The sequence below is a fragment of the Chiloscyllium plagiosum genome, unplaced genomic scaffold (assembly GCF_037043375.1).
Source record: "Chiloscyllium plagiosum isolate Xiang-an unplaced genomic scaffold, Cpla_swu_hap1 HiC_scaffold_3, whole genome shotgun sequence".
Lineage (NCBI taxonomy): Eukaryota > Metazoa > Chordata > Chondrichthyes > Orectolobiformes > Hemiscylliidae > Chiloscyllium > Chiloscyllium plagiosum.
In genome coordinates this window covers 91,969,611-91,982,785 of record NW_028270141.1, presented here as the reverse complement: position 1 = coordinate 91,982,785, position 13,175 = coordinate 91,969,611, and the positions used below count along the sequence as shown (strand labels likewise).

Sequence of the window (13,175 nt, the reverse complement as noted above, 5' to 3'; positions counted from 1 at the left end):
TCTTCTCTCTGTCCCCCTTTCCTCTCTCTGTATCCCCCTTTCCTCTCTCTGTCACCCTCTCTGCATCCCCCTTTCCTCTCTCTGTATCCCCCTTTCCTCTCTCTGTATCCCCCTTTCCTCTCTGTATCCCTCTTTCCTCTCTCTGTATCACCCTTTCCTCTCTCTGTATCACCCTTTCCTCTCTCTGTATCCCCCTTTCCTCTCTCTTTTCTTCTTTCCTCTCTCTGCATCCCCCTTTCCTCTCTCTGTATCCCCCTTTCCTCTCTCTGTATCCCCCTTTCCTCTCTGTATCCCTCTTTCCTCTCTCAGTATCCCCCTTTCCTCTCTCAGTATCCCCCTTTCCTCTCTCTGTTCCCCTTTTCCTCTCTCTGTTCCCCCTTTCCTCGCTCTATCCCCCTTTCCTCTCTCTGTTCCCTCTCTCCTCTCTCTGTCCCCCTTTCCTCTCTCTGTCCCCCTTTCCTCTCTCTGTCCCCCTTTCCTCTCTCTGTCCCCCTTTACTCTCTCTGTTCCCCCTTTCCTCGCTCTGTCCGCCTTTCCTCTCTCTGTATCCCCCTCGCCTTTCTCTGTCCCCCTTTCCTCTCTTTGTCCCCCTTTCCTCTCTCTGTATCCCCCTCTCCTCTCTCTGTCCCCCTTTCCTCTCTCTGTATCTCCCTCTCCTCTCTCTGTCCCCCTTTCCTCTCTTTGTCCCCCTTTCCTCGCTCTGTCCTCCTTTCCTCGCTCTGTCCCTCTTTCCTCTCTCTGTTCCTCCTTTCCTCGCTCTGTCCCCCTTTCCTCTCTCTGTCCCCCTTTCCTCTCTCTGTTCCCCCTTTCCTCGCTCTGTCCCCCTTTCCTCGCTCTGTCCCCCTTTCCTCGCTCTGTCCCCCTTTCCTCGCTCTGTCCCCCTTTCCTCGCTCTGTTCCCCCTTTCCTCGCTCTGTCCCCCTTTCCTTTCTCTGTCCTCCTTATGAAACAAAGTATGAGTTAAAGTAAAGTTGGGTTGAGGACGTATTCACATCTGCAGTGTCTTAAGAACATGAATTCAGTTGATGTATCACGTGGTTGAAATCCTTAAATTCGCAAAGTATCTTGGTATTGATAAATTTCTTAATAGTTTAATTGCATTTGTGTGAATTAATTAAATTGTTTCAATTTATGAAAGAATGTTAACTTAACAGGAAACTGACTATCTACCTGAGTGAAAACAGGGTGGAGTGTTCTTAATACCACTGCTACAGTCCTACAAAGGGCTATTATGATTTGAAGAGATTTTCCACAATTACACACTGTGTACTGTGGGATATTGTACTAGGTGAGCAGAACAAAGATCTGTAGCACACAGATCGTGACAACTAATATAAGTGACTTTGCTTAATCGAGTTCATGATGTCTATGAAATAAATGTCACCTTTGGCAGCATTCCACTGTGATCATGCATTTGTTGTTAAAAGTGCTTTGTTATAGGTTGAGACCTTTTATCTCCAAAATGAGAATCTGAATAAATAGCTAAGCTGAAAGAGGTAAAAGTATCAGCTGCGGCAAAAAACACATTCCTTTGTTCAAAGAAAAAGAAGCCTTACTTACCTTGTACTGGCCATGACTCAAATACATTTAATTGTTTTATTTATAACTTTAAGTATTCTGTCTTATTTCCAAGTTACTTATTTGGATAATGGTCTGCCTTTGTTTAATAAAATATATTTTTGTGACATATTTTGTTTCAAGACATGAAAATCTTCAAGCTGCATTAATTGATGTGTGATAAAATGGTCAAATGTCTTTTACTGGATTGAATTTGAATGCTCATGTCTTCTGGTCCTTTCTAGCTTTGTCATACAATTAGATTGTAATTGAAATATTATTGTTTTGCACATTCACAACCAGACAGATGGCACTGAGGAAAACTAGGTTGAATCTGGCCATAATTAATGTATAACTGGCCATAAGTAATGTATACAAGTTCCACTAAGATTAGAACAATTGGACCTATTTGCTTACGCGTTAAGTAGCTTATTTATAATAAAATATATAGCCAATAAAAGCAGAGTTCCATTCATCTGAATATGGTAATTAACAGTGCAAAATCAGCATTGAGCACGGTTAGCAGCATTACCCCTAGTTTTGTACTAAATGATGAGGTACAAGTGCTTACCACTGATGCTCACAAAGGTCGAGTAATTTCTGTGATAAGAATTTTCTCTTCCCCAATGTCAGTTTGAATTCAGCACTAAGTTAAAGCAGTTCCAACTTGTCCAATAAGGATGATGGCATCATATAGGGTAAGCAGTCAATCACTTTGAAGTGTTCCCACTATCAGTGGTAACAGGCAATGATTGTCCTTCCCTTTTTTTGAATATTATAGAGAGGAAAATAAATGATTAGACATGCATGGGATGGAGGTAGAAGCAAAATCCATTGTGTATATATTATTTTGAAGATGAGTTTTTTAAATCAGAAATTTGACATTCCTCAGATTTGAAACTGATTTTTCATGGTCACATAAAGTTTCCAGCATCAATTATGACTCTACTTTTTAGAAGCCTAATTTTTTTTAAAAATTTGATTGGGCGGGATGTGGGGATCATTGGAAAAGTGGGCATTAGTTACCCATTGCTTAGTGCTTTTGAAAATATGGTATTAGCCAGGTTCTTGAAGCATGGCAGTCCATGTGATGTTAATACATTCAAGTATTTTTAAGAAGAAAGTTGCAGGATTTTAACGCAATAGTGAAGGAATGACATGTGTAGCTTGGAGAAAACTTGCAGGTTGTGGTAGTGCCATGGAGCTGTGACACTTCTTGTTCTAAGCAGATGAGGACCTGGATTTGGAAGCAACCAATATTGTTCAAGTTTTACTGTTTGTGGTCAGAAGCATTGTGAATGGCACTGAATACACTGTGGAAACATCAGCAAACATCCCCAGTCTGGCCTTGTGCTGGTGGCAGTCAACAGGAGATTGTTGGGCCTAGGACAAAATCTTAAGGAGCTCCAGTAGTAATATCCCTAATGATGATTGCCTTAATCCAAACAAGGGGTCACTTTTGAAGCAGTTATTTACAGCGAGACTGTTAATATAAGAATGCAAGCTTTTGTCAATTCATTGTTTTCTACTTGATTGCAATCTGTGGGGTGTTCTATGGAGCACCTTAAGAAGAAACAAGTGCTAACTGCAACTTCTGGATTTCTACATATGACTCTATGATCAGACATGCAGCAACTCCAGAACTTGTTGTCAACTTCAGAGGAATGAAGAGAGCAAGTGCTGACTTTTTAACGAGCATTAAACTTCTATAAAATGTAGGCCAATGCAGGTAGGTACAACAGAATTACATACATTCCAGAATCTGATACTAAGTTACATGCAAGTCAATTGAGAATGAAAGGACGAGTTCAGTTCATGTGCAGGCTATGGTCACCATGAAGGCACCATTTTCTGAACCTCGCCCCTCACCTGAGGTGTGGTAACTACCAGTAATCTTTCTCTTAAACCTATGGTCCTCAGGGACTCTGGTCGTTTTCACTTTCAGTGCTTGTTCACTTTGCTATGTAAATTACCTGGGCACTAATGGCTGTTGATGCATTATTACCACATTGCTATACTTTACTCATTGTATAATACATCATATATTCAGGCAATGCAAGAACTCCATCCTGTTCTCCCAATTCCTCTACCTCCGCAGCATCTGCTTGAATGAGGAGACATTCAACTCCCATGCATCCCAGATGTCCACCCATTTGAACAATGTGTTTTTCTCCCCTCTGTCATCTGGACAGCCTTCCACAGCACTGTCTCCATTGCCCATTCCACTATTCTAACACCCCCACTCTAAACGCAATAAAGACAGGGTCCCCCTTGCCCTCACCTAACACCCCACCAGTCTCCGCATCCAACACATCATGCTCTAATTGGAGGACCCCACCACCAAGAACACCTTCCTTTCCCCTCTGCAATCCTCTCTGCCTTCTGCAAGGATCGTTCCCTTTGCCAAACCTCGATTCATGCCACTCGTCCGCCTGCCCACCCCCACCTCCCAGATACCTTCCCCTGCAACCATTAAAGATGCAAAACCTGCCAGCACACTTCCCCCCTCACCTCCATCCAGGGTCCCAAACAGTCCTTCCAGGTGAGACAGAGGTTCACCTGCCTCTCCTCCAATCTAGTTTAACTGTATTAGGTGTTTTCGGTGTGGTGTTCCCTACATCGGGGAAATCAAATGCAAACTAAGGGAAAGTTGCGCTGAGCATCTCAGTCAGGCCCACAGGGGCTGACCTAACCACCCAGTCCCTGCCTATTTTAATTCCCCTTCTCACTCCCTTTCCGACATGACTATCCTTGGCATCCTCCGTTGCCACAGTGAGTCAGACCTCAAATTCGAGGAACATTGCATCATCTTCTGCCTGGGCAGTCTACAGCCTGGAGAACTCAGCATTGAGGTTTCCAATTTCAAATAATCTCCCTTCTTATCACCTGTCTCCTTTCCCTGCCCCTCCCCCTCCCTTCCATTCCTCCCATCGACCAACCAGGTCATACCCCCTACCTTTGCTCACCTATCCTCACCTCACCATCACCCTGCGCCCCCACCCCTTTACCTGCAGCTCCCCTTACACCGGCCCCTAGTCCTGACGAAGGGGTACACCTGAAACGTTGTCTTCTCCAACTCCTGATGCTGCCTGGCTTGCTGTGTTCTTCCAGCCTCCTGTTTGTCTACCTCGGAATCCAGCATCTGCAGTTTTTTGTCTCTAAATAAGGCTCAATCAGCATTCAGTTTGCAGTGTATCTTAAACTTGGCCTGGAAGTGCTGGACATTGTGTATTTGCTGTACAAAAGGCTTATTAGGCTTTCAAAACCATGTACGTTATAGTCCTGTTACATGTTGTTCAGACCCATCTGAATCAGGTGCAGGAGGGAGCCCAGTTTGTTTGTGGTGATTGAATGTGGCTCTGCTTTGTCCCAACATTTGACATTTTCTATTTTTGGGCACAAACCCAAAGTTGTTTATATATGCATCCATTCAGTTGCTTCAGGGTGGAGCTTGATACAGTTAGTTTCTAAAAGTACAGCACATCCAGTATATCAGCCTTGATCATATTAAATGGTGGTGTCGGCTGGACAGACTAAATGACATACTCCTGTTTCTGTATTCTGATATCAGTTAGTATGAATCATCTCTATGTCGGTCTCTCTCTGTTTTTAAAGTTGGAAAAGGTAGAGTGAATTTATAGGATGCTGTCACAGGCTATGTCACGATCAGAGGAATTGGGAATGCACTGAACACACTGGAATCATCAGCAAATATCCCCAGTTCTAGTCTGAGGGTCTAGGACGATACCTTAAGGAGTTCCAGCAGTAATGTTCTGAGGCTGAGGTGATTGTCTTCCCACAGTGTTACCTTTTAATAAGTAGTCTTAACCGTGAGACTAATAGGATAAGAAGGCAAGACAAATTTGTTTGCAGGTTATGATTTGGATGTGGACGTAGAAGGTATAGTTAGGCAGTTTGCAGATGACATCAACATTGAAGGTGTATGGACAGCAACGAAGGTTACCTCAGAGTACAATGGGTTCTTGATCAAATGGGCCAATGGGCCAAAGAGTGGCAGGTGGAGTTTAATTTAGATAAATGTGGATTTTGGAAAGGCAAATCAGGACACACTTCATGGGGAGTGTTGCTGAACAAAGAGACCTTGGAGTGCAGGGTCATAGTTCCTTGAAAGTGGAATTGCAGGTAAATAGGATAGTGAAGGAGGTGTTTGGTACGCTTTCCTTTAATGTTCAGTGCATTGAGTACAGGAGTTGGGAGGTCATGTTGCAGCTGTACAGGACATTGGTTAGGCCACTTTTAGAATACTGCATGCAGTTCTGGTCTCACTGCTATAGGAAGAATGTTGTGAAACTTGAAAAGGGTCTGAAAAGATTTACAAGGATGTTGCCAGGGTTGCAGGGTTTGAGTTATAGGGAGAGGCTGAATAGGTTGCGGCTGTTTCCCCTGTAGTGTTGGAGGCTGAGGCCTTATCGACATTTACAAAGTCATGAGGGGCATGAATAGGGTAAATATACAAGGTCTTTTCCCTGGGGTCGGGGATTCCAGAACTAGAGGTGAGAACGGAAAGATTTAAAAGGGACCTAAGGGGCAACTTTTCACACAGAGGGTGATGTGTGTATGGAATGAGCTGCCAGAGGAAGTATTGGAGTCTGGTACAATTACAACATTTATTTGGCATCTAGATGGTAGATGAATAGGAAGGGTTGAGAGGGATATGGGCCAAATGCTGGCAAATGGGACTAGATTAATTCAGGAGATCTGGTTCGTATGAATGATTGGACCGAAGGGTCTGTTTCCTTGCTGTACATCTTTATGACTCTAAGTTATCAAACAGTTAGGACTTTCCTCTATGTCATTAAACTTGCAGCCGTGCAAAGACCTACTACTCAAGAGAATAAAGTTTTGGAGGGAACAGTTAAATAATTGTACATATTCTTGAAAACTAACCTCGAAGCTAATTGGATCTCTGAAATCCTTAGACTTTCCAGGGGTGTTATGTTGAGCTTCTTCAAAATACATAACGGCTTTTAAATAATGATTAAAAGTAACTTGCAAATCTCAACTTGCAGTGTACAACTGCACCGTGCAGGCAAGTCTTGCGTTTATTTGTTCAGTCTATTTAGTTCTTCTGTTTTTTTCTGGAAAACACACAAACCAAAAAGGCTAAAGAAAGAAAATGGAGAAAAGGATTGCAGTTATACTGTATCTTTCATAACTAGCAGATGCTCCAAAGTGTTTTCCAATCAGTAAAGCATTTTTGGAATGTTGTAATGGAGCCAATTTGTGCACAGCAGTCTCCCACAGTCAGTGATATAATAATGAGAAGTTAATCTGTTTTTGTGACATTGGTTGATGGATAAATATTGATTTGGGATTATCACCTCTGCTCCTTTCAAGGTAGTGGCTTGGGATCTTTTACATCCCAGCAGATGGAGTCTTCATTTAATGCAACCTCTATGGTCCCTCTGACAGTGCAGCCCTCCTATAGTACTGCTCTGAAGTGCCAACATAATTTTTTTGCACTCATGATTTGCAGATGCCGGTGTTGGGCTGGGTGTACAAAAACTGCATGAATTAATGTAAGACTCTGTTAACTCATTTTTTAGATTATAATCAGTCTAAACATTATGGCACAGACAACAGAACACAGGGGGTTAACACCTTCCACATGTTAACATCTTATCTGGGCTGACACCAATTGTTAAAGTTAACCTGAGAATGTAACTTTTTAAAAAAAAGTTTTGTGATTTACATATGAAAGAAGTGAAACTAACATGGTCACTTTAACAGATAAGAGACTTAACAAACAAGCAAGGTATTTTTCAATGTATAATTTCAGTTACATCACACAGTAGACTTTTGCTATAAATTCTGTGTCTTATAATTGTTAGTCCACAACCACCTGATGAAGGAGCAGCGCTCCGAAAGCTAGTGCTTCCAGTTAAACTTGTTGGACAATAACCTGGTGTTGTGTGATTTTTAACTTTTTGCACTCAAGTTCTGTAGCTTGAACCCACAATCTCCTGACTCAAAGTTTAGTGTGCTACCAAAAAAGCCTTGGCTATGCTTTCACCATTTTTATTGAATGAATGAGACCATGTAATTCATAAATCCAAATGTACCTCCTTTGTAACTGAAAAGTTATTTATCCCATTTCATGCTGTTGGATTCTGACGTTGGAAGTGAACGATACACTTTAATTCCTTCCTTCAAAGCCATCTGAATCAATTCCATTGGTGTTTGCAGCCTTTTGAATAAAATAATGCACACAGTGCTGTAGAAAAGCAATAAATTGGGTAGTAGGCCAGGCGCCACAGTTTGATATGGCTATAGTTTTTAAAACAACAATGCACCCCTCCCGAGTAATAAAATCTAAGATGTAATAATGATATATGATCATATTTAATTAGTAGTGTGACTTTTGTGGCTGAATGATGGAAGTGTTCTAGAATTATGAAACAATGGGCCTGGATAATTAGAAACAGACTGTTACCAAGTGTCAAGAGTCTGCAATGGTGAGCTACGGATACAAAATTAAATTCCTGAGGATAGAGGGTAAGAGAAATTATTTATGTCAGAAGTTGCAAGGTTGGGGACTTTGCTTCTAGGGTTGGTAGTTAAGACTGGGGCAAGTCAGAATTCAAGATTTCATCATAGGAGTCTGGGTTCACAGACAGGAAAAAATCTTTCAGAAGGTCTCTGCTTTAATGTGTGGCATTCTCTTCCACCAAATTTTATGGAGACTAGGTCATTGAATTATTTATACAAAACTAAGTTAAGGTAGACAAGGATGTCGAGAATTATGGGGTGTGGACAGGTATGTGACAGTGAGGCGACAATCAGATCAGCTATGATCTTACTGCATGGCAGAGCAGGCTGTAGTGAGAGTCTCGGGTAAGAGTGAGTGGAGCACTCTTTTTCTGTTCCATCTGCTTCACCCTGGTTAAAAAAAATGTAAATACCAGTCCAAGAGCTAATGGGAGTGGGCAGGCAACTGAGTTGAAGTGAAGACCAGCCATGATCATATTGAATGCTAAAGCAGGCTCAAGAATCAATATGATCTGCTCCTACTTCTGGTGTTCTTGTACAGATGGGATAAAAATAAAGGGAAAAATGATACATGTTTTCATACGCTGTATGGGCTGAATGGCCTGTTTCTTTATTGTGACTTCTGTGTATTTAACAAGACTCCACTCACTGTGCAAATGATGTTGATGCAACTGTTTGAGAGCAGTTTATCATAACCGTGACCCTCAGTAAAGGTTCACTCCTAATATTGGATCTTCCTGAATAAAACAGATCTGAACTGAAAAAAATCTATTGTGTAAAAAATTATAGGAATTGAAACATGTATTATCATTTTAAAAGTATTGCTTTGCAATGAATTAAAACATGTAATCAAGTTAGGAATGATAAGAAATTAAATAACATGCTTTAATCCTGCTCAGAATGTCCTGAATTGTGTTATTTTGTTTTTATACATAGGTTGCATTGTGAAGTATTGGCCATTGATATTGTCCACTTCAAAAGCTCAGCAGCTCTTGTTCCGCATCATTGATTGTCTGCTGTTGCCACATACAGTCTTCCAACAGAACAAAGAATTACCCACAGCAATGCTGTCTGCCATCCGAGATAACTTGTCTTTGTATCTCCAGGTGAGCACTGTCACTGTCATACTGCCGTTAGCTTTGGAATATCCTGAGGGTTTTTCTCTTCCCCTACTTCCCCACCCCCAGAAATGTTCATCTAATATTTTTGTTTCTATTTCCTGTATGGTTTCTGAATGTTATTTATTTTGTTCAAATCTCAATGTCCTTTATGTTATGTAGCAGTGAGTGATGTGGATGGATCCTTCATCCAGTGGTTAAATAAGTTGTGAGAAAGTAACTGAAAAGTTATTTATCCCATTTCATGCTGTTGGATTCTGACGTTGGAAGTGAAAGATACACTTTAATTCCTTCCTTCAAAGCCACCTGAATCAATTCCATTGGTGTTTGCAGCCTTTTGAATAAAATAATGCATACAGTGCTGTAGAAAAGCAATAAATTGGGTAGTAGGCCAGGCGCCACAGTTTGATATGGCTATCATATGATGCTGAATCAGCTTCAGGACAAAAGCTCCAAAGTCTATGGTGCTAAGTATTCGAACAGTCTGTAGTACCAATATTCTAGCTAATCATCATATTGCAATGAACTCTAACATTATGGAGTACCATGATTTGTTTTTCCATTCTGGCTTATACAATTTATTTTGGCAGATCAACAAGGACTCTTGTTAATACAAATAAAGCAAGCATAAACTGAGGAGAACAAGAATATATATTTTTAAATATTGCAGATAAAAGGTTGCAATCTAAGACTTATTTTTTGTAAGTTCATGTGAATGCATTCAATTGCAATGTGATTTGTGTTTTTCATAACATAATCCTCTAGCAATACTCAAATTTGATTACTTATATCAGCACTCATTGTACATCTTTTGATCTTGAAACTGTGACAGAACCACATTTCTGTGGCATGAATGTTACTCTGATAGACAGTTGGTTTTGGAAAGTTGAGTTGTACAGTGGATTGCAAGAGTGACTATGAGTAATGATGATAGTCCCATTAATTAGGAAAATGTCACAAGACTCTTACAAGCAACAGACCTTTCTCTTTGGGTAAATCAGTGAGGTGACTGAAATTCTGATTGACTTTTAAGAATGGGAAAGGCAGTGGAAGGGAATTATTCCAATGAATGTTGCCAAGATGAGAAGAAAGATCTTTTGTTAGTAGTGAACTGGAGGGAAATGGATGCATAGAGCATCAGGATAAAAATGAACATATCGTGATGAAACTGAAGATTTTCAACTCATCTTCAGCAAAACATTTGAGTGGATGATCCATGTCTGTCTCCTCCTGGGGTTCCCAACATCACAGATGCCAATATTTGGCTAATTCATTTCACTCCATGTGATAGCAAGAAATGCTTAGAGGAACTGGATACTGCAAAGGCTGTGGACCCTGATAAGGTCCAGAACTAACAACACCCAAGTCAAACTGTTTCAGTATAATGCAACACTAGCATCTATTTGACAATGTGGAAAATTTGTTTGGACAGCGATTTCATCCATGGGGCGGTGGGGTTGATTGGTGCAGGTCTATCCATCAGAGCTTTACATGCACTTCCACCAATGTCATTTATTGTATCCTTTGCTCTACATTGGGGAGACTGGACGCCTTCTCGCAGAGCACTTCAGGGAACATCTCCCGGACACCCGCACCAATCAACCCCACTGTCCCGTGGCCGAACATTTCAACTCCCCCTCCCACTCTGCCGAGGACATGCAGGTCCTGGGCCTCCTCCATCACCACTCCCTCACCAACCGAAGCCTGGAGGAAGAACACCTCATCTTCCGCATTGGGACCCTTCAACCCCAGGGTGTCAGTGTGGACTTCACCAGTTCCTCATTTCCCCTCCCCCCACCTTACCCCAGTTCCAATCTTCTAGCTCAGCACCGTCCCCATGACCTGTCCCACCTGCCAATCTTCTTTCCCACCTATCCGCTCCACTCTCCTCTCCGACCTATCACCTTCACCCCCACTTTCATCCACTCTCAGCTACCTTCTCTCCAGCATTTATCTCTCCACCCCCTCGGCTCCCACCCTCATTTCTGATTAAGGGCTCCCGCCCGAAACGTCGATTCTCCTGCTCCTTGGATGCTGCCTGACCTGCTGTGATTTTCTAGCACCACACTCTTGAATGTGGAAAAATTTCCAGGTATATTTATAGAAAAAGCTGGACAACTCCAACCTGGCTAATTAGCACTCCATCACTTAACTCAATTATCAGCAAAGTGATACAAGGTTGAATTGCTCAGCAATAACCTGCTCACTGATGCTTCGTTTGGGTTCCACCAGGGCCTTCAGGTTCTGAACTCTTTAGAACCTGGACCAAACATGAAAAAGAATTGAACTCAAGAGATGAGGTGACAATGACTGCAAGAATCTTTTGACCAGTGTGGCATCAAGAAATCCTAGCCAAACTGAAGTCAATGGAAATCAATGGGAAAGTGCTGCACTAGTTTGAGCCATACTTAACCTGGCACAAATGAAGATGGCTGTGGTTGGAAGTCATCTCAGTCAAGGACATTGCTGCAGGAGTTCCTAAGGGTTGTGTCCTAGGCCTAACCATCTTCAGCTTCTTTATCAGTGACCTTCACCTCCTCAAAACTCTGAATGGAGGATGGTTGCTGATGGCTGCACAAATTTCAGCACCATTCGTGATTCTTCAGACACTAAAACGGTTATGCCCAGATGGACAAGATTCAGGCTTTGGCTGATTTATAGCAAGTAACATTCATGCCAAACACGTGCCATGCAATGACAAGAGAAAATCTAACCATTCACCCTTGATATTCAGTTGCATTACCATTGTTGAATCCTCCACTATGAGCATCCTGGGGCTGGGGGGTAGTGATTCAGAGTGAGCGGGTTTGGCCAAAAACTGGCCTGCATCAGCCAGATGAATACTGGGGCTACAAGAGCAAATCAGGGAAGTTTGGCAGCAAGCAAGTGGTCTCCCGACTCCCTAAAGCCTGTGCCATCCACAAAGCACATGTCACAGGACTCTTCATTTGTCAGGTTCTCAAGACGTTTGGCACCATCCGCAGCAAAGTAGTTTGCTTCACTGGAGTTACATGCACCAGCTTAAGATTCACTCCATCCATGTACAATGTGCACTGCTAAAATTCATTCGTCTTCCTTTGAGTGTGCCTTGCAAATCCTCAACCTCCATCACCTAGAAAGACCCGGGCAGCAGATAAATGGGAATACCAGCACCTGTAAGTTTTTCTGTAAGACACATATCATTCTGACTTCAAAGTGTGTGACTATTCTTTCACCTTCTCTTCCTAACAGCACTGAGGGCAAGCCTATTCCCCATGTACTACAGCAGTACAAATAGCTCACTATCCACTTTCTAGGGGGCAGTTGAAGATAGGCAAAATTAATGACCCTGCCAGTAGTAATGCCCATACAAATAAATTTTTACAGACGCAGGAATCTCAGCATGAAAAGAGGGCTCAGAGTTGGGATTGTATAAGTGAGTGTAGATGAGCCTCAATCAGTTCCTGTAGAGGAGTAATGGTTTTAAAAGGGAACTGAACAAAATTTGAAGTTCTGTGTTGATGAACAGTGACTACTGAAGGTTCAGGAATTAGGCAAGAGGGAAGAGTCATGTTTTAATGGAAAAGTCAGCTTGCAGAATCGGAGGAGAGATGTGTGACAAATTGAGGGAATGGATCAAAAAATTGTACATTTAATTTTGTCATAATATATAAGGGGTAATCATCATTTAGAATGTCAAGGATAATGCCTCAGCTTAATATATGTTGTCTCAGTTAATTTGTTATGATTAATCAACTCTACCACCTACAAGGACAGCAGATGCATGGGAATACCACCATCTGCAAGTTCCCATCCAAGCTACACATTATCCTGACTCAGAACTATGTCAATGTAACTTTACTGCTGGATCAAGATCTTAGAATGTGATTCCTAATGGTACTGAGCGTGTGCCTATACCTATATACTACAATGGTTCAAGAAGGCATCCACCAACACCTTCTCAAGGATGATTAGGTTGGCAATAAATGTTGAACTAGCTAGCAATGCCCAC

General features: G+C 41.9%; 1 protein-coding gene across 1 annotated transcript in view; it reads left to right on the top strand.

Annotated features, from left to right (window-relative positions):
* The window catches only part of mms22l (MMS22-like, DNA repair protein), a 163,327-nt gene that overhangs the window by 123,998 nt on the left and 26,154 nt on the right, over window positions 1-13,175 (top strand). The window contains exon 20 of the mRNA XM_043685419.2: window positions 9,003-9,172. Coding sequence (XP_043541354.2) covers window positions 9,003-9,172 — 170 coding nt within the window. The remainder of the gene's footprint in view (window positions 1-9,002; window positions 9,173-13,175) is intronic.